The 22,582-nt window shown below is 44.6% G+C and overlaps 1 protein-coding gene across 9 annotated transcripts in view; it reads right to left on the bottom strand.

Moving 5' to 3' along the window:
• LOC147458778 (uncharacterized) overlaps window positions 1-22,582 on the bottom strand; it is a 372,832-nt gene that overhangs the window by 241,053 nt on the left and 109,197 nt on the right. For all 9 annotated transcript variants that reach the window (XM_086510216.1, XM_086510214.1, XM_086510218.1 and 6 more), the window contains one exon: window positions 15,326-15,389. In XM_086510216.1, coding sequence (XP_086366342.1) covers window positions 15,326-15,389 — 64 coding nt within the window. The remainder of the gene's footprint in view (window positions 1-15,325; window positions 15,390-22,582) is intronic.

Raw genomic sequence — 22,582 nt, 5'->3', positions numbered from 1 at the left:
CTCTGGTCCATCATCGTCGTGGAGAGCAGTGAGTCTATACACAGAGCACTGATTCACCATCCCTGCACATCTGAGCCTCGACACCTCCATTGTACCAACGAGTCCTGGGTTGGAGCTGAGTGTGCTGCCACGCTAGAGTCTGTATCAGTCTTTGAGATAGTCGAGTCATACGTTCTGGTTTGTTGTTGTGTCTTTGTGAGCTCTGCTAATGTCTCTTGTTTCCTTTCTGTTCAGTCTGTTTGAGTGAGATTGTCACGCACATTGCACTGAGGACCACCCACTGTAGAGAGCAAGACACATTATCTGCGCTGCAGCTAGGGACCAATTGGACAGGGTAGGGGCGAGGGGGATTGGGTAGGGACGAGAGGGGAAGGGTAGGGTTTAGAGGGAAAGGGTAGGGTGAATGAAGGTTGGGTAGGGGCGAGTGGGGAGAGGGTAGGGGTGAGGGAGGGGAGGGTCAAGAGGGGGTGGGTAGGTGCAGGAGAGTAGGTAGGTGCGAGTGAGGGAAAGGTAGGGACAAGTGGGTGAGGGAGGTGGTGAGTGGCGAGAAGAGAGTAGGTAGGGGCGAGAAAGGGGTGGGTAGGGGTGAGTGAGAGAAGGATAGGGGCGAGTGGGTGAGGGAGGGGATGAGGGGGTGGTGAATAGTGGGCAAAATGATGGTGAGGTTGTGCAGAAAGTTGAAGGGTACCTCTGTCACGTAGTGTAGGGGACCTCTTGCAAAACCATCAGTGCTTGACTCTTTTGTTCCTTCACAAGGGGTTAATCTAATCTTCATTGACGACAGATTGGATTGTCTGCTCTACATACGGTCCATCAAAGCGGGGTGGGTATCAGAAACACTGTAGTTCGCTCCCTTTATTGGGTCTCTAGATGGCCTTGCCGAAGATGGCACCGTAGGTGAAGAGGTCGTTGCGTCTTCTCGGAGTAGAGAGACATATTGAGCCGGGTCCTCCACCTTGAAATCAGCATCTTTTTGTCGTAACCCGCCTTGAAGAATCTTGGTGAAGGATGGTACACCGGGTACAAAGAACTTAAGCTGGGTCGAATAATCCTTGACGCTTGCTTATGGTGCAAGTGGCTCACTAGGCTTAGGTATTGTAAAAGAGGGTGTATCCTCAGGCCAACATTGAATAGAGACCCCATAGCAGGGCATAGAAGCAGTAGCCTCCAACCATTGCAAGAGGTCATTGTCAGACTCGTCAAGTGGGGTAGGTTGCTCCAGTTTGGGGTTGGGCCCTACCTATAGGGAACGATGATGAACTACTGGATCCATATCACCTTCAAGGCAAACGGGCTTCCTTGGGGCACCTGGAGTATTTATCCACATAGCATCATTGCCCCAGTCATGAAGTGCTTTCGTGTGCCGCAACCATGGTCTGCCAGTAAGCAAAGGGAAGCCACCCTCAACCTGTGGAAGTCGAACCACCACAAAATCGAGACTGAATGTAAAGTTCTGCACTTACAATGGCACCTTGTTGACTATGCCTAGAGGATAAGCAGTTCTCTGGTCAGCCAAAGTTACGGTGAATGGGGCAGGCCTAGTAGGTTGGAGACCTAATGCCAGCATAGTGAATTCAGGCATGAGATTGATACCACGTCCCTCATCAACTATGACACCTGAAAATTGATGCCCCAGAATAGACACAGTTAGACGGGGACTCTTGTAATCAGTGAGAGGCGCAGAGGGATATGAAATCATGTAGGACTCAGAGAGTTGCACCAGAAGGTGCCCGCCAAAGGACCCTACACTATGGTACAGAGAATGAAGAGTGTAAGAGTGTCACTTCGAAGATTTGCATTTAGCTTTAGCATGTCGTAAAGGGAGACTTGTTGAAAGGTGTTCTTCAAGATGGTCTCTACTGTAGGCTTCACACTTTTGGGCAAAGTTGGCTCGGGGGCTTTGATCTACTGCAAGTTAGCTAATGCTTCCAAGAAGGCCCCATCAATCTCAGATAGCATAGAGGTCGGTCGGTTGGCACCAAGGGATGGCGTGTCAGATGTGGCAGTTGGACTATGTTGTTGAGGAGGAATCGGAGAAGGTGGAATTTTAGGAAGACTGAGGCCTAGGGCTGCTCGTTGTGCCATAGTGAGGACACCAGTGGACGACTCCACTTGTTGCGCCTTATCCTTAGGGGTAACCACATGTGTAGCAAGTGATGGTTGAGGGATGGTGCTTATTGCAATCAGGTTAATCTTCCAAAATGTAAACTCTTGTTGGTTTGAACTAGGGTTGGAAGACGTGGAGGCCTGTTGCTTGGGACAATCTTTACTGTAATTATCTTTAGCCTCGCGGCAATGGCGGCAAGGCGGAGATCCTTCAGGGAGGGGACACTTGCTCTGGTAATGTCCATAGTCCCCACACCTAAAGCATAGAATGGGGCGATTCGATGGGCGAGGTGGTCTCTGCTCTTGCTGCATGGGGTTGGTAGCTGAGATGTCCATAGTCCCCACACCTAAAGCATAGAATGGGGCGATTGGATGGGCGAGGTGGTCTCTGCTCTTGCTGCATGGGTTGGTAGCTGAGATGTAGAAGCTCCAAGGACCTACGGGGGCACTAGCATGATACAAACTTTAAGATGGAAAGGTGCTTTTCATACCTTGCATCACTGGCATAGGAGGGGTTGTTAGTAAGGATCGCATCTGGTTTGGTTGACCATAAGGAGAGACTGTATGAAATGCAGGAGCCAAGCTTTGTTGAAACGTCGGGGCGAGGCTCTGTTGTAGGTGTCGCAGTTCCTTCAGATAGTAGCACTCTTTGTCATCATGGCCGGACTTCTCACAGAAGTGACAGTAAGTTCGAAGCGGGCATTTCTACGGAGGATGCCCGGAAGAATGACAAGAGGAACACCAAATCATAGCTTTAGTCTCCTGATGAGCTTTGAGCTCCTCCAGTGTAACATTTAATGGCCTAAAATCTTTTGTGTAGCGGAATTTAGCATGAACATAGTGGGCATTTCATTAGAGTTGATTCCTAATGAGATTTACAAGAGTGCTTGGGTGGAGAGAGCAACAAAAAGCATAACACCTAGTTAGATAGCATCGACAATACTTTCAAAAGAGAGAGAGCAATTAAGCTATTGACAACAGTTGAGGACCGGATTTGCATGGAGCCGGTCCCCCCTCCAAAAGGCTTTGTATTATGGTTTCTCCCATCAAGAGAGACATTGTACAATACAATTCTTTGTGTTCCTTCAAGACTAGCTAGTGCAATGAAGATGGAAGCTTCATACACCTAGCAAAACACTTAATCAAACACAACTTGAATTATCCCCGTTCTCAGACCCAAGACCTCACACACCTTCGAAGATGGTGAGAGCTAGCAGGGTATGAGAGTAGATTGAGAGGAAAAAGAAGTATCTTACGAGAAAGAAGTACATCTCCTCACATAATCACTCATATTAGCATAGCTTAGCTTAGTAATTAGCTTGGTAGAGAAGATGAGCATGCATTGAAGCTTGGCTCTTGGTTGGATTTGCATCCACATGCCAAGAGAGTGTTGATGTAGGCTTCTATCTCACAAGCTTGGAGTAGGTGATGAGCTCTCCATTAAAGCTTGGGAGGAGATAGAGTATTTTCCCTTCACACATGGTCAAGTGTGAGAGTGTGTGTGTCAATGCCAAGCAAAAATCAGCCCCCCCCCTCTCTTGGGCGAGCCCTAGCTGCTAAATAAGTCTGGCTTTTGCCTCATTGGACCTCCCCAGGTCAAGCCAATAGGGATTAAGCAGCATAAGTGATAGCCTTCTGACATGTGTCCCCCTTTCCCCTTTTGTGAGAGCTTTAGGTAATTAAATAATTAAACTAAACTCTCATTGGATCTCTTTGCCTCCTGGCCAATAGGAATCAGGCAAGCCATGGGGCTCCTGAATGCTCATTGGACCCCTTGGGAGACTGCCCAATAGTCTTCTAGGACACTTAATTCTTATTGGTTTCTTTTATTAAATGTTTTTAAATTAATTAAACTAGATTTACTCTAGCTTAATTCTCATTGGTCCACTTCAAGGGTCTTCCAATAGGAATTGGGCACACCTTGTGGGCATCTGGCCTAGGGAGCTGACATGTGTCCCTCATTCCCTTTGTGTAAAGGAAGCCTGTGTGTGTGTGTGTGGCTTTCTCTCTCATCCCCCTAGCTTTGGGGCTCGCCCCCTCCCATGTAGGGATGTAGAAAGACTTTTTGGGCACACACTAAGCATCCAATTTTCCCTAAGGTTGACCTTTGGACACAACCTTTGAATTTTGGAACCTTAGCATTTTGGATGTCTTAATGGGCTGAACCTTAGGGTCTTTTTAGCCCATTGTTTCACATGGCTCTTTTGCAGATGGCCCCCCCCTTTGGATCCCTATTTTCCCTCCTTTGGATCCCTACTGTGGCCGGTCTGCTAACTTAACCAATATTCTAGCTTTTTCTCCCTTGGCACTTCCCCACATTAAATGATCAGTTTAATATGAGAAAATCATTTAGGAGAATTAGATATTGATTATTATGACATTACCTCTCTCTTGAAATCATAGTCGTCCTCGACTATGGTGTAGAGAAGATAAAGCATATGCATGAGTCCTTTTCTTAGCGGGTAGAGGATCCCTATGTTACCCTACGACATCATTCCATAATGGATGACTAGTCCATTTGGTGCTTGAGAGCCTGAGGCTGCCGCAAGCATGTCTGCACATTAGTCCTATCAGTCTTCCATAGTAGAGTGACAAGCTCTACTTGGTGTTCGGGAGACGTCGTCTCCGCAAACTTGATCTAAGCATGCATACTACTTCATTTTTGTGCACAAATAAAGAAAAAGGGAGTCTTATAAGACAAAAATTTTTGTTCATTTTTAACATTTTGTACATTTGCTTACTCTTGGGAAGCATTGTAAGCATTGACAAGGTTTAGGTTATCCTTTAATTGTATGCCTTGCATCCATCTAGCATCTTCAAAAGGATAATTCTTAAACTTAATAAGATATCGTTTCTTACCGCCTCTTAATACCTTGTCTTCATGTCGGAGAATGGACTCGGGCTGCAGCACCTCCTCGTGGTCCTCGATCTCCGGTGGGTCTTCAATAGTTGGTTCTTGAGGTGGCTCTCCTTTGTAAGGCTTTAAGAGGCTCACATGAAAAGCATTGTGTATGAGCCAATGATTGGGCAACTTAAGTTGATAGGCCATCTCATTGATCGGCCTAAGAATCTGGAAGGGACCATAGTACCTTTTTGCTAGTTTAGCATAGTACTTTTGGTGGCCCGTAGGATTCTTGCCCGTCGTGTGCCTTAATCGAGCTTTGGGAAACTTTAACAAGACCCAATCGTTTTCTTTAAAGGCTTGGGCTCTTCTGTGCTTGTCAGCAGCAGCCTTTTGCCTTTGCTGTGAGATAGAGATAGCATCCTTAATCTTTTGGAAAGATTCTTGTAGGTCTCGGCTATACTCATCTGCAGCGAAGATCTTCCCATGTACCTTAAGTAGCAAGGGACTTTTTGATCTTCCCTCAATTACCTCGAAAGGTGCTTTTCCTGTAGAAGTATGTACAGTGTTATTGTAAGCATACTCTACTAAGGGTAAGTACTTCTCCCATTGGGATCTTTGATCTACTTCCGTTACATAGGCTTTTAGTAGATCGAGAATAGTTAGGTTAGCTATTTCACTTTGGCCATCAGTTTGTGGATGATAGGCCGAAGAGAAGTTTAGCCTTGTTCCTAAATTCTCAAAGAGACCCTTCCAGAAATTACTGGTCATTCTAGGATCTCTATCCGACACTATGGACATTGGCAAGCCATGGTACTTGAAAATTTGTGAAATGAAGAGGGTTGCCATTTGATGGGCTTTGATAGTCTTTTTGACAGGTATAAAATGAGCTTGTTTACTGAACCTGTCTACTATCGTCCATATTCCCGTATTCCCATGGATAGACTTAGGCAATCCAAAGATAAAATCCATGGATATGCTCTCCCACGGTGAATTAGGGATTGGCAAGGGTTGAAGCAATCCAAGTTGCTTCCCTCTATCAAATTTTGTCTTTTGACATACCACACATTTGGAAACATACTCATGTATGTTCACTTTCATGGTAGGCCAATAGAAATATGTTTCAATTCCCTTTAGGGTAGACTGAATCCCTCTATGCCCCGCATATGGGGGAGCATGAGATTCATACATTACTTTCTCACGTAGTGAGTTAGTAACGCATAGTCTATTGCCATAGAGAAGATAACCATCTTGTAAAGTAAATGGTTCTTCTTTCTTCCCTAATGCAAGGGCTGAAATCACATCTCTAAAATCGGGATCAATAGCATACTCATCTATCATTAAAGATAGATCATTGTGAGTTGCTATGGAAACCGCATTCACTCTCGGTCGTCTTGAGAGTGCATCGGCTACTTGATTATGCTTGCCAGCAATGTGAGCAATATGAAAATGAAATTGCGAAAGGAAATTTGCCCACCTCATTTGTTTGTCGGAGAGCTTGGTCTGCGTCATGAAGTACTTAAGACTTTGGTGATCCGTTCGCAGAATGAAAGGAGTCCCCAATAAATAGTGCTTCCATGAGTCTAAGGCATGTAGAACTGCAAGGAGTTCTTTTTCGTATATGCCTAGAGCTTGCTCAACAGGGTCGAGCCTTCGACTCTCATAGCCTATGGCGTGCCCTTCTTGGAGCAAAACAGCCCCAAGGCAATCACCACAAGCATCACATTGGACCTCAAATGGTTTTGAGAGATCCGGTAGTGTAAGCACAGGTTGAGAGATAAGCTTTTCTTTAAGCTTTTCGAAAGCATTGTTCTCCTTAGCAGACCACGTATACCTAACATTTTTCTTTGTTAGGTCATGTAATGGTCCCGCAATTTGTGAGAACTTTTCTATGAAGCGTCTATAGTATGCACACATACCTATAAAGCTTCTTAGTTCATGAAGATTCCTTGGTTTAGGCCATCCTTTTATTACCTCTAACTTGGATGGATCCATTTGGATTCCATCTTGAGAGATAATGTGACCTAAATATTGAATCTCTTGCAAGAAAAATTCACTTTTCTTTCGATTAACATAAAGTTTATTCTCTCTTAAAACTTGAAATATTACCTGGAGGTGTTGCTTGTGTTCCTCCAATGAATTAGAGTAGATGATAATATCATCAAAGAACACTCCAGTGAAGGTTCGATGAGGCCTGAACAGCTTCTCCATCAAGCGGTTAAATGTGGCTGGTGCATTAGTCAAGCCAAAAGGCATGACAATGTATTCGTAAAGACCAAATGTAGTACGAAATGCGGTCTTTACAATGTCTTGATCAACTATCCTTATTTGATGATAGCCACTTTTTAGGTCAATCCTACTGAAGTAGGTCGATCCTTGTAGCTTATCAAATAGGTCTTCTACCCGTGGAACGGGAAACCTATTCTTGATAGTGATCCTATTTAGTGCTCTATAGTCGACACACATACGATATGTGCCGTCTTTCTTTTGCACTAATAGCACAGGTGAGCAAAATGGAGATGAGCTAGGCCTAACCATGCCCTTCTCAATTAACTCATGCACTTGCCGCATAATCTCCTCTTGTTGAGCTTGAGAAACTCTATAAGGAGGTTTGTTAGGCGGTGAACTTCCTGGAAGAAGTTCAATTGCATGGTCGTCATTACCTCGTTTAGGAGGTAGCTCACAAGGGATGTCGTCAATAAAGACATCTTGAAACCCCTTGAGAAAATTGGATAACTCTAATTCCTTTTGGTTGCTTTTATTTTCTTTTGCTAAAGCATTAGGTTCATTTTGAGAATCTTTAACAAAAATCATGTACACGGAAATAGAGCTCTTTATTGACTTGTTGAAAGCTGGTGTATGTACAATGGGGATGGTGTTACCCATCTCCCTAGCATCTATATACATGTCCTTTTCCCTGAACTTAAAGGAGATTCTCCTTTCAGGAAATTTAACATGGGCAGCCAGACGGTCAAACCATGGTGCCCCTAGGATTACATCCTCATGCTTGAGAGGAGAGATAAAGAAATCCTCTTTGTCCACATAGCCTTGGACATGAAGCCTCAATTTCCCGATTAAGGGAGTGACTGAAGCTTCTTGCCCCTTGAAGGCACTGTCTGCGGGTAGGATATCTCCCATCTCGTAGGATTGTATGCCTAGCTTGGTGGCTAACTCCATAGATATGAAATTGTGAGTAGAACCAGGGTCAAAGAGAATAAAAGCATCATGTTCTCTTACCTTTCCCCAAGCATGGCATAGAGGAGATCCTTTGTGGTGAGTTTGGTGAATCTCCTCCTCTTGGATTTCAACCAAAGAAGCTCTAGGAGGATCTTGGCGGTTGTTCTTTTGGGGACAAGCGCGGTACGCATGCCCTTGTTCGCCGCACTTGAAACACCGGTTATCTTTACGATAACGCTCAAGCTCTTCAGGAGAGAGTTTATTCTTTCCTTTGTAAACTCCCTTCTCTTTAGCTTTGTTGGAATTGCCCTTAGGAGACTTTTGGACATTGTCCTTCCCCTTAGGCTCATTGGAACCTTTGTTTTCCGGGGGCTTATTATTTCTTTTACCCCCCGTTTGGAAATTGATTCGCGAGGCCACCATAGTATGGTGTATTACCGCCGATATGGTACGTGGCCTTTGGGAGTTGACATACTCCGCCATTTCTTCGGTTAAGCCCGCACAAAATTGTTGCTTTTGCTCTCCAAAATCCAACTTTTTGAAGACAGTGGCTTTGAGTTGTAGGTCCCAAAACTTGTCTACATATTTGTGGATGGATTCATTGGGAGAGAGCTTTAAGCTTCGCCATTCGGTGAGTACTTTGTCTTTGGCATCGGTGGCCAAAAACTGCTTCATAATGGAAGCTCTTAAAGCCTTCCATGTTCGTGGAGCTTCACCGTTGGCTCGTAGGCTAGACCACCATTGTCTGGCGGACTTTTGAAAGTGCATAGCTACATGGCGTAGCTTAGAGGACTCCGTGAAGCCCTCATCTCCAAACGCCGCATCGAATTGCTGGATAAAGGCCAAAACTTTGTCTGTAGCACCGAAGGTGCCATCATAGGTAAGGAAAGAGATGCTCTTCCCTCCCTCTTTGAATTTCTTCAGCTTGGACGACCTCTTCCATGCGGCATAGGATTTCCTATGGCCTCTTCTTTTTGATGGTTCAAAAGTTGCACCATCACTTTCTTCAGAAGATGAAGAATTTGAAGAAGGTGGAGAAGAGGGTGACCTCTTTCTCGCCTTTTTCTTGTCTTGATCTTTGTCGTCTTCACCATAGCTTTCATAAGAGGAAGAGGATGAAGAAGATGGAGAAGAGGGTGTCCTCTTTCTCGCCTTTTTCTTCTCTTGCTTTTTATCATCCCTCTTTGAATTATGGCGTGGAGAAGAGTGTGATGGTCTTCTCCGCTTTGGTGGTGATGGAGAGCGTTTAGCCCGCCGTCTTCGTGGAGCCATCTCCGCCGAGGTGGCGGGAGACTCGCTTCTTTCTCGTTCCTTCGGTGGAGGCTCTTGAGTTCTCCTTTGGGAAGGAGATGCATCATCAAGAAGTAAGTTCTTGAGCCCTTCATATGGATTCTCTTCTTCTTCCCGAATCGGAGAGAGACCTCTTTTGGTAGTCTCACAAGGAGGCTTCCTAGGTGTTCTCTCGTCATGGTGATGAGCTTGGAGAATCCCGTGAGCACGGAGCTGCCGTTGCACTTCACTTTGGAGAGATGGATTGCCCATGGCTTGTTGAAGCCTAGAAACAAGATAATTAACAAGCATTGAAGCATCATTAGTAGCTTGCTCATGAGCAAAATCAAAGTTATCAACATTAATTTCACTCTCTTTAATATTGTCAGCCATTCTAACAACTTTTAGGTGTAAACTTTTTAGGTGTACTTTGGCACTTCAAGCCCTAGTTGCTACTCCTCTTTACCCCTTTAGAAAAAGCACTCAAGCTACTGTACCCGCGGCTCGAATACCATTAATTGCAAGGAATAGAAGAGAGGGTCTTTCGACACCAAAACAGCACCGGCTCCTGTCAAGCTTCTAATAGCTCAATAGTGGTTAAGCCGTAGGCAAGCCCCGTAGGACTCCACTATTAAGACCATAGCTCTCGACGGTGATGCCCCGTTAACTGCACAAAGGCAGGCGCACTGCAAGGCTGAAAAATCCCTATTCTACTTACTCACAGGCAATTAATAATACCAACCATTTGTAGCTAGCTTGAGGACCTCCCTTCTTGAGCAAGAAAAGAGAAACCTTGAGCTCTGATACCAATGTAACATTTAATGGCCTAAAATCTTTTGTGTAGCGGAATTTAGCATGAACATAGTGGGCATTTCATTAGAGTTGATTCCTAATGAGATTTACAAGAGTGCTTGGGTGGAGAGAGCAACAAAAAGCATAACACCTAGTTAGATAGCATCGACAATACTTTCAAAAGAGAGAGAGCAATTAAGCTATTGACAACAGTTGAGGACCGGATTTGCATGGAGCCGGTCCCCCCTCCAAAAGGCTTTGTATTATGGTTTCTCCCATCAAGAGAGACATTGTACAATACAATTCTTTGTGTTCCTTCAAGACTAGCTAGTGCAATGAAGATGGAAGCTTCATACACCTAGCAAAACACTTAATCAAACACAACTTGAATTATCCCCGTTCTCAGACCCAAGACCTCACACACCTTCGAAGATGGTGAGAGCTAGCAGGGTATGAGAGTAGATTGAGAGGAAAAAGAAGTATCTTACGAGAAAGAAGTACATCTCCTCACATAATCACTCATATTAGCATAGCTTAGCTTAGTAATTAGCTTGGTAGAGAAGATGAGCATGCATTGAAGCTTGGCTCTTGGTTGGATTTGCATCCACATGCCAAGAGAGTGTTGATGTAGGCTTCTATCTCACAAGCTTGGAGTAGGTGATGAGCTCTCCATTAAAGCTTGGGAGGAGATAGAGTATTTTCCCTTCACACATGGTCAAGTGTGAGAGTGTGTGTGTCAATGCCAAGCAAAAATCAGCCCCCCCCCTCTCTTGGGCGAGCCCTAGCTGCTAAATAAGTCTGGCTTTTGCCTCATTGGACCTCCCCAGGTCAAGCCAATAGGGATTAAGCAGCATAAGTGATAGCCTTCTGACATGTGTCCCCCTTTCCCCTTTTGTGAGAGCTTTAGGTAATTAAATAATTAAACTAAACTCTCATTGGATCCCCTTTGCCTCCTGGCCAATAGGAATCAGGCAAGCCATGGGGCTCCTGAATGCTCATTGGACCCCTTGGGAGACTGCCCAATAGTCTTCTAGGACACTTAATTCTTATTGGTTTCTTTTATTAAATGTTTTTAAATTAATTAAACTAGATTTACTCTAGCTTAATTCTCATTGGTCCACTTCAAGGGTCTTCCAATAGGAATTGGGCACACCTTGTGGGCATCTGGCCTAGGGAGCTGACATGTGTCCCTCATTCCCTTTGTGTAAAGGAAGCCTGTGTGTGTGTGTGTGGCTTTCTCTCTCATCCCCCTAGCTTTGGGGCTCGCCCCCTCCCATGTAGGGATGTAGAAAGACTTTTTGGGCACACACTAAGCATCCAATTTTCCCTAAGGTTGACCTTTGGACACAACCTTTGAATTTTGGAACCTTAGCATTTTGGATGTCTTAATGGGCTGAACCTTAGGGTCTTTTTAGCCCATTGTTTCACATGGCTCTTTTGCAGATGGCCCCCCCCTTTGGATCCCTATTTTCCCTCCTTTGGATCCCTACTGTGGCCGGTCTGCTAACTTAACCAATATTCTAGCTTTTTCTCCCTTGGCACTTCCCCACATTAAATGAACAGTTTAATATGAGAAAATCATTTAGGAGAATTAGATATTGATTATTATGACATCCAGCTTGACTTGAGATTGTCAAAAGCTTCTTGCTATGGAAGCTTCTCTTGCCGAAGAGAGAACAATCTCTCTTCTTGAAGAGCTCGTTGTAACTTCAGAGCTTCCAATTCTCTACGTAAAGAGGTCAACGGATCAGAGGGACTTTCTAAAAGTATTGAGGTGGTTTCTTCCTGAGGAGAGTCGGTGAACAGCTTCCTAGCTCCTTCTATCTGAGTAGCAGCTGCAACAAACTCCTCCAGGGTGGCGTCAGGTCGGAGACTCTCCTGCAGTTTTTGCTAAGATGTTTTGGGAAGAGCCTTCTCCACCCACTTCTTAACCATGAATTCACCCGGTTGCTGAGGAAGCTTGGCCACCAAAGACTTTGTTATGTCATGAGCTTTGCAAAAGTCTCTTTGGGCTGAAGCATCAGGTTGGCTAACTCATCCAGAACCTTTTCTTGGAAGTCCCTTGGTCTGAAAGCTTCACAGAATTGTTGTCTCAATGTGGCCCAAGTAGTAAAGTGGTTTTTTGCAAACTGACTGTACCACTTGTCTGCTAAGCCATCTAAGGTAGATGGGAAGAGTACTAAGTAGGCGTCTTCGCGGTTGAGGCCACGACCTCTACACAGAGAAACAAGCCTTTGAGCATGGTCGTCGACATCCTCTATAGAGAGACCTTTGAAAGTCGGGAACTTGATGTTCACCTTAGCAAGGACGCTTCTAAGCTCCTCCATGGTTCTCTATGCCGGAGCTTGCTATAACACAGGGAATGAGAACTTTATTGATGGGGGTGACTGGGGAGGTGTAGAGCTGGTTGAGGGACTAGAGGTAGCTGCAGGGGAAGGTAAGGGTAATGGGGCTGGTGGACTTCTACTTGGCACAAAGGGTTGACGCTTTCTATGGTAATAATTCAAAGGACTTAATAGTGGGCTTTGTCGCTCTTTCGACTGCCTTGTATGTGTCATGCAGTAACCAAAAGCCCACCGAAGCTTTGGGCACGAAGACCTTTAACTTGCAGAAAACTGGTCCAATGGCCACTAGACCAAGGCGAGCGAGACTAGACCACTTGACTAGACTTGGACGAGAGAGACTAGACCAAGGAGAGGGAGACTGGACCACTTGGCTGGACCTGGACCAGAGAGACTAGACCAGCAGGTCTAGAACTAAGACTAAGCCGACATAATCGAACCCAATAGAGCAAGACAGGTAGAGAGCTGAACAAGCAGCTCCTCGACTTGACTCTGTTCTCTACACGGAATGAGATCTCAATTGAGGTCCCACCGGGCGTGCCAAAAATGAGAGCACCTGTAGTGGAGATAATGTGTTGTGCCCTCTATAGTGGGTGCTCCTTAGTGCAATGTGCGTGATATCTCACTCCACAGAATGCAAACACAGAAGACAATGAGTAACAGAGAAACAACAATACGAGTCAGCAAAACCTGAACAGCAACAGCAACAACATGGACATCGACAAACTCAAAGAAACCGACACAAACTCTGGCATGGCAGCGCACTCAGCTCCAGCCCAGATATCATAGGTATAGTGGGGGTGTCGAGGCTCAATTGTGCAGGGATGGTGCAGACGTGCTGTGCACAACTCCAAATAATAGACTCAGACTACTGACCATATGAAATTCGATCACTGATGATAGAGTGTCCGACCCCCACCAACCACACATGTGTATCTCTTAAGGACCACCAACGGCTACAAATATCCAATCCAGCTAATCCTATCCCAAACTGAGGTGGTGCTCTGGCCACGGTGTCCACTTGACCACCACCCATATCACTCGCCACGTGTCACTGCCCAAGCCAAAGTCTGTTCAATGTGAACTCCAACCCCAACTGCAACTGCAACTAACTACTTGTCGTGTGCCAGTGACACTGTAGCCCTGCTACACATGCCAAGTTTCTTGTTGCACAATCTCTTCATCTCCTAAACTCAATGCTTCACGAGCTGCTCACCTTTCAAAAAGATTGACTGCTTTGCCCTTTTACATGGTACAGTAATTCTCACCTTCTGCACGAGCCATCTACCTCGTCCTCTCGTCTCCCGTCTCAAGCTCTTCCACTGGCCTCTCACCCCTCCCTTCTCTGTCTCTCATTTCTCTCGTCCTTGTCTTCTCGGCCGCTGCTCGCCTCTCACCCAGGGCTGGCTAACCGCCTTTTGCCTTGGCTGCTTGCCACTTACCACTCGCCATTCGCTCCTTGCCCTTCACCTCATTTTTTACCGAGTTTTTAAAATCCTAGGTAGCATTTTTTTAATGTGGGACTAGTCCAGAGGTTTAATTTTTAAGCATGGATTCCAACTTCCAAGCGTTCTTACCACATAAAACACCCAGCGCAGTTCCACCAAGTCTACTATGCATATACTCTGCAAGCGCCCCCTCTCCCTACGCAACACCTCAAGGGACGCTACCTCCCACAAAACCCCGCCTCGCGGAAACGACTCTGATAGTTTCTAGCAGCACGCAGCGCATAGACAGGAAAGGCAGGCACAGCAACAAGAGGCAGCGGAAATGCGGGCATAACAAATTTAATTATGTATGTTCTTTGAGAATGTATCTGGTTGTGGGTTCAATTATATATCAGGCATTGTGGAATTTGTACACAATTATGTCGTCAAAGAAACAGTAGTCTACTGTGGCACTTAAGTGCACTTTGCTGATATTTTCATGCAGTGAATTTGACTTCCAAAATAGCTTGTTATTGCACTCAATGAAGTCATAACAACAGCCCTCATTAGAAACAAGGAGAAACAGCTCCCCTCTGAGCAAGAAACATCAAACTCTTCTTCAGAAGGCAGCAGTGATAACAGGTCCAACTGTGTGTCGAGCTTTGAGAAATTTCCAGCTGAAGATTATTCAAAAGCAGATCCGCCCGAGTCGACAGCAGCTCTCCCTGAAAAGATTGCAACCCTTCAGGTGCCTCGACCATACGGTGTTCTCTCTCAAACGCCACTGCTATTATTAACTTTATTCTTGGTCAGCCTTTTGCCCCATTCATCATGCATCACTACGTATTGGGACATGGCATGTTCCTGAAGCAGAATCTCATCTCCTTCTTCTGAAACATTTCGTCCCATGTGTTCAGTATTTCCTTCCTCCATGCTTCAAATCTTTATCAGGTAATGCTCCCATTCGACCAGGGAAAGCCGGGGAGGGGGTTGAGGAGGGAGGGGGGGGGGGGCGCGCTGGGCTTCATAGCATAAGTCACTTTTCAAGCAAAACCCAAGAGGACATACAATTGGCTGCCTTTAACAACAAAATGTGTGAGTTGGAGGAGATAAGACAATGCTGATTATTCAAAGTCGTGATTGATCTGATTTATGACATAGGCTCACCAACGATGCATTTCCTATGTCTCTGAAAACTTTATCACCTTCTAGTCTCATTAAATGTAAATTCATTCACCAAAGTGAAGTATGCTCTGTGTAATTTCACGGTTTGAAAGCGTGTTTGATTTTTAAACGTAGCAGTATTGTGTACCAGCAACATTCTGACCATTGTGAAAGTCAGCAAAAAGCAAGTCAACATTTAATGTTACCTCCTATCCATTGCAAAAACTGCAAGAGGTTGTTGTGCCATTGCTGCAATATCTGATATCCATGCTGAAATCAGCGATATGTGCACATCATAAAATGTATAAAGTCCAAGCACAAAAGCTGAGCGTAATGAAAATCATAGCAGTGAGTACCGGCTGAACTCACAATAAGTCTAGCAAATCTGCTGTATAAAGAGATGCTTTTATTGAAATTCTAGCAGTAAAGAATAGCAAAAATCTTCTTAAACTTGCAGTTGCTAAAATAACTTTAGCATTCTCATTTAAAATGCATGGAGTTCTTAATATTCTTGACGTTCATTACCACATGCTTGCTTGAGAGGCCTCTTTAGAGGCTTTTTACTTCCTCTTCCACATTGTTGGTGTCCTTGACACCCATGTCTCGTTCATGTAGAGCACATGCCTGCCTCCTTTGCTCTTCCTCAATTTTCATGATGATAGAGGTGGGAGTGGTCATGTTCACCTGTTTTGGCCACTTGGATCCCTTGGTCCGCTTCCTCTACCTTCTTCTTAGTGCGGGTGAGCACCTCTACCCATGTTGTGCCTTCTTCTCCTCCTCTACTTGGATGGTGAGCACTTGCGCCTTATTGATATTCAGCTCTTTTGCTATGGATGGCTGAACTTCTCCTTTTTCAAGCTTGGTTTAAGAGCACATGTCCTCCAACTGTTGCTATAGTTTGTCGATTCCTTCATCTCATGCCTCCACTTTTCTTTTAAGAGAGACCCACTCCGCCGCTAGAGCCGTGATCTTCTCTGAAAGGGCCCTATTGATGATGTCAAGGGCACTATCCTTCTCTTTCTTGTGTGCCAAAATTGCTTGCTTCATGGTCGTCTCCACCTCATCCCTCGTCATCCTATCATCCTTGGCCATCTTCTTGCTTGATTTCAAGGAGTTTTATACTGAAATGACCTCCCTCTCTCATACGCCACAGCAAACGAAACAAGAGAGGAGAGACAAGAGAGAGAGACTGGTTGCAGCGGACTATGGCGGGCTGAGGGCAGTGGTAGCACATTGAGAGAGAGAAATGAAATGTTATATTAGCGTCTTCAAAAGGCCAAAATGACCTATGAGACCAAAAGGTTACATTTATGTGCAACTCTAGTACAAGGTCTGGGGAACATAAAAATAAATGAGAATACCTTGAGTGCGTAGGGTATGTAAGCCTACCCTACATCCTCATAATCATCATCATCATCACATAATACATATCATCTCAAAACATATGCGGAGGGGTATAGTAACATGTGGGCTAATGAGGTGAAAAATGGAGAAACTATACAATGGTGATCATCCCATAAACTCTCCCATGGGTCTTTGAGGTATGGCCTCAATGTCCTCCATAGTTAGCTCTTTGGGAGGGCGTGCTTGATGTCGCTAAACGATGCTCCGAAACCTCTGATGTAGACCTCTCTGTAAAACGTAGTGATTTGCCTCTGTATGGATCCTCTATGTGTGGATCCTCTGCTCCTAAGGGTACTCTCTTTGATTCTACAGATCTCCCGCAAGAAGAGACCGAGGCACCTCTGATTGTAGTAATCCATGATGCAAAATTTGAGCGGCCAAAGCCCTCTCTGAATAAGCAATGAAAACTCTCATGGATCTCATAGTATGCTGTGCACTCACAGATATCATGCTCCTCTATCTCAGGCTCTCTCTGGAAAACCTGGCATAATCTCTCCTCTCCTCTTTATCGGCCAGTCTTTATCTCCAACTGGTGAGAAGAGGTGAATAGCTGATCACAAACAACACATCTAATGCTATGAGATAGGTGGGTGTCCATATACTTGGGACGTGAGGTGAACCCATCATCTATCGTGCGGAGAAGATAGTCTCGATAAAAAACCATCTTCGTGCCCAACTCATGTGACAGAGACAGCCATCCAAATTTTTCTAGTATCCAACTAAATGAGATCACATTGGATAATCCTGATAATCTCTGAATGTGTGAGGGTGAGGGATGGTGGATCCAAAGAATAATAAAAAGGGGGCAGCCTATCCATAATGAATTCATGAAGCTCAAACCAAGACGATATGTGCGTATACCAACATGAAGTATCACCCCCACCGGCCAACTATTGCGATTACTCAAGTGCTTGTCGTTCATATATGTCATGTGGAGCTCCCATTTTCTATGAATGAAAGATATTGATCTAGCAAGATCCTCCTCTACAATCGGTGGTGCACTCTTATAATCCCATATGGCACTAGGGCTTTCGCCCGGGTAAGCCTGGATACAAGTGGTCTATCTCTCAATGGATCTCCGTGGATCATATGTGCGCCCTCATCTACTATGATGATCTAGGCTAGGCCCCCATATATACACTCCATAAAGCATGGTAGAAGTGACCAAAGTGTCAAATAGCCACAACTTCGTGCATGGCTTCTAAAACTGCACCTATGAACATCTCTTCTCTAGTCCTCCTAATGCTACATCTCCCCTCGTCAATCTCGCCTCTACAACACCTCTCATAGAGAAAGTATGTCCATTGAATTCAACACCAAAATACAACACCAAGATATCTATAAGAATCTACATACTCCACTATCTCCTGCCCATATGTAAAAATAGGTGTTGATGTCTTGACCCACTGCACCGTAGTATTCAATACCATCGCCTTGGTATTGCCAAGCTTGATGGAGAGCCCATAAGTAAAAATAGGTGTTGATCTCTTGACCCACTACACCGTAGTATTGAATACCATCGCCTTGGTATTGCCAAGCTTGACGGAGAGCCCACTATCATGTGCATCAGCATGTAACGCATCTAGATGTCTCTACATACCCTCTGGAGAGTCTGAAGTAAGCACAATATCATCACCATAAAGCAATAGAGATATCCATGTACCTCACAGTTGTGCCCCTCTATCCCCTTTAGTCTCAATATAGTTAGAAATCTCAACAATATACATTCCAAACAAAGTTATAGAAAGTGGGCATCCCTGTCTCACCCCAATAGTAGAGTGAATAGGCTCTGAAAGACCCTCTGCTGTCGCTAATCTCCTACAGCTATCTCATAAAGTGCCATGATACCCAATACAAGCTCTTGTGTGACTCTTAAGTAATGTAGTCTCCCTATCAATCTGTTTCTAAGGCTCAAAAGGCTTTGCGGAAATCCACAAAGTTACAATGAATCCTCCTCCTGTGTGCTCTGTCCTCCTCAACGATCGCTCTAAGCGTGAAGACATGATCAAGTGTAGAGAATCCCCTCTTGAATCCATCATGTCCTGAAGCTCATACACCCTCTCTATCTCTGCCCATCTGCTTGGACACATGCTCAAGTATAGATGCATATAGCTTGGCCAATGAGTGGTCAATCATGATAGTGCAATAATTAGTTGGCAGGGTCGGTTCTCCAGACTTGAGTAGAGGTAGACTTACCCTTAAGTCTCAAAAAACCCCTCACACATGGCCCTATTGAACATGAAGGCCAACAAACCATCAATATGATCTCTATTTATATGAAACGTTGTGCCACTATACCGTCATGACCATGTGCCTTCCTTGTGTAACATCTATCAATAGCGCGCCTCACCATCTCTGCTGTGAAGAAGCTAGAAGTGAGAGGACAACTCTCCAGCACCTCTGGCAATGGTAGTTTCTATATATAGAGAAGATGCATATTGTGCCCATGTCTCTGTAGAACTAATGACTAGAGAGGATGAGTGCTCTCTAAAGAGTCACCAAGTCTCCTTGGAGTCCTGGCTCAAGAGCATCTGATAAATCTCTCTCTCAAATGGAGCTAAGAAATCTCTCTTCTTCCGTTGTATAGGGCGTCGGAAGAGTATATGTGAGTGCCTTTTTGTGATGTCTACCAAAGCCACCTCTCTCTCTAGCCAGGCTCTCGTCTCTTGGCACTCATCATCTTATCAACTAATATGAGGCATTCTCCCAACTCGTGGTCTCCCAATAAGTTGAGAGAGAGAAAATGAAATGAAATGAAATGTTATATTAACGTCTTCAAAAGGCCAGAATGACCTATGAGACCAAACTGATACAAAAGTGGTGAATCTGTTACAATGTCTGGGTACCTTAGTACCAAAGTACTAAGTGTGAAAGTGTGAAAATAAATGTGAACAACTAAATACAAAGTATTAAATAAACTTCTTAGGAGCATTCTGGGTGTCTGGTTAGAATGCTTCTAATCCTTTGTTGTAGTCTCCTCCGGTGGAGTGTGCTTCTGCATCTCAGTCGTGGTCGTCTCGATTTCCTAAGCTCAATCGCCCTGTCGATGAGGGTGCCTTTGGTATGAATGTGGGTACTCCTTTTGCTGGCTACTGGCCCCTTGCTTCTCCTTCCACTCCTGCTTCTCTCGATCCGAAGAAATCTGTGATCTGCCTCTGAGGCTGTGGTGCTCTTTGTCTTCTCATTAGATTATCCCTGTGCCGATGTAGTTCCAGTAGGTACAGGCCTAAGCATCTTTGATCCTGGTATTGCATGACTTATCTAGAGGTCCAAACCTTCTTTAAAAAGGCAATGGAAACGCCCACGTATCTCATAGTATACGGTGCAATGGCATATGTAGTGTAATTCTGTCTCCGGCTCCATTCCACATAACTTGCAAATTCTGCTCTCAGGTGGGATTCCCGTAAATCTGCCAAACTCAATTTCCAGCTGGTATATGTATACATATATATATGTATACATATATATATATATATATATATATATGTATATATACATATACATATACATATATATGTATGTATATATATATATAAAGAGAGAGAGAGAGAGAGAGAGAGAGAGAGAGAGAGATCTTTTTACGTCTATTAGAGTCCAAAGTCAACCTACAAGACAAATCAAATATATATGTGTGTGTCCACCATCAATCAAGAAAGAGTACAAAGAAACAAAATGTGGTCCTGTGGTGAGGGGGGAGGGGGTTGTTCATGGGAGGCTAGGATACAAGATACATGCTCCATAAGGAAGGGGGCGCCGGAAGGGGCGGAGGGGGGGGGGGGGGCTCTATCTCTAGGGGGTATGGATGCACACTATATGATCAAGGAAGTAATATCATGAAGTGCATCAAGCTGACTAGCTCCATCCTATGTCCATTTGGGGATGTAATATCGAGTACATGGGAGGGTGTAGTGCAAGGGCTGCGCGTATGATCGCAGCTAGGCCTACCCGCATCAGAGAAAATCTCTCTTGGATTTCTTGGTGTGGGCGAGTCTGGTCTCTCGGATCTACATGCAATAGAGTCTCCTAGCTCTCACCGTCTCTGCCTACTACAGGGTGACCCCTCTGTATGTCTATGTGATGAACGGTAGTAGAATTGTGGTCCCTTGTGCGAAGTTTGTACGCTGTAATTGTCTGCCACCTTCTTCTGTTGTACAATCGCAAGTAGTGTCTCTCTAAGTCTTTTTTTTTTCCAATAGAAAAAAGCCAATTTGGCTAGACTCCATGATCCGTAGTAGAGTGGGTTGTCCTGTGAAAAGAGCCTCATATTTGTCTTTGATACTCTCATATGCTCTACATTTGTAAACAAAGTGCTCCTCGTCCTCAATCACCCTTTCAGTTAAAAGCTCGCGGAAACTCTGAGCTCGGGGGGGTATGAGAAACTCTTCCTTCCTTTATCTCAAGCTAGTGTGATGATACTTGCAGTTGATCAATCGCCACTCATGAGCTATGTGGCATGTATTAGTCCATGTAGCATGGTATTTGGATGAACCTAGCACGGTCAAGAAGTGCTCACTATTTGTCATAAAAACTAATATCTAACCAACCCAAATGATTTTCTTATATTAAATTGATCACTTAATGTGGGAGAATAAACAGGAACAAGGGTTAAGATATTGAGATGTGTTTATAGATCTATCTCAACACGGGGCCAATGGTAAAGGGGCCCATATGAGAGATGGTCTATCAAAGAGAAAGGCTAACCAATGGAGCATAAGACCTTAGGGTTAGCTTCATTGAAGACCTCCAATAGTTAGTGTAAAAGTCTTTTGACCTTAGGTAAGCTAGGGCTGAGCTTGAGGTGGGAACCCGGCCCAAGCTTGTTGACGTGCTTGAGGTGCTTGATGATTGAGGTGCTTGAGATGCTTGAGACGCTTGATGATTGAGATTCTTAAGGTGCTTGTCATGCTTGACATGCTAGGATTGCACTTGAGATGAGAAACCAGCCCAAGCTTAAAGTGCTTAAGGGCCAAGCTTGTGGTGGGAACTGGGCCTATGCATGAGGGGCTTGAGGTGTCAAAAAGTTAAGATTCAATCCCTAAAAGGAGGGGGCGATCCCTACAAGAGGGGGGATGAGAGAGAACACCCACATACTCACACAAGGCATGCATGGTAGAAAGAAAGTAACAAGGACACTTGTCAAGTTCCTCCTCATGTTGCCCTCATGGTGTGCCTGAAGCCTATTGGTTGGCCACCCAAGGGATCCAATGATAATTTAGGAGATTTAATTAATTGTCTTTGCATTTATCAAGCCCTCTCTCTCAAAGGGAAAAGGGGACACTTGTCCCAAGGCTATCCTTGTTGCTTGTAATGCCTCCTGCTTGTGATTGGCTAGGCCTTGAGGGGTCCAATGAGCTTCAAGCATGAGCTACAAGGGGGGGTCGACCAAAGCAAGCTAGGGGGTTTCTTAGGGGGATATACTCACCCACACACTCACACACTCTCATTATGCAATGTGAAAAGTGCAAGAGCTCCCTCTCCTTCTCCAAGCAAGTAGAGGTTGAGAGCCTACACCAACACTCTTGGCTATGGAGTGAAAATCCAACCAAGAGCTATGCTTCAATGCTTAATCTTGCCATCTTCTCCATCTTCATTACTATGCTATTATGTATGCTAGCAAGAAGAGTTATGATAAGTGAGGAACTAATTCTTTCTCCTATGAAATTTTTCTTCTTCCTCTTCCCTACCCTCATTCCTTGCTAGCTCTCTCCACCTTCGAAGGTGTTTGAGGTCTTGATCTAAAGCTTGAGATAGTTAAATCTTTCTTCAAAGTTTATGTTTTGCTTGTGATGCATGAAGCTTTCCATCTTCATTGCATCACCTAGGTCACGAGGAACACAAAGATTGTATTGTAACAAGTCTCTCTTTAATTTCCGCTACTCTCAAGTTAATAGGCCAATTCCATTACATTGTTATCAGAGTATTTGGTTTCTCTTTTCTTGCTTAAGAAGAGAGGTCCTTAAGTAGCCTATAAATGGTTGATGTTGTTAATTATATTAGGGTAAGTGAAACTTGGATCTATTATCGGTTTTGTTGAGCCCACTATGTGGGATATTGGTGCA

This window comes from Adiantum capillus-veneris, chromosome 4 (assembly GCF_014529385.1).
Source record: "Adiantum capillus-veneris isolate H3 chromosome 4, ASM1452938v2, whole genome shotgun sequence".
In the NCBI taxonomy this organism is placed as follows: domain Eukaryota; kingdom Viridiplantae; phylum Streptophyta; class Polypodiopsida; order Polypodiales; family Pteridaceae; genus Adiantum; species Adiantum capillus-veneris.
This window is presented reverse-complemented; position numbering and strand designations above follow the sequence as displayed.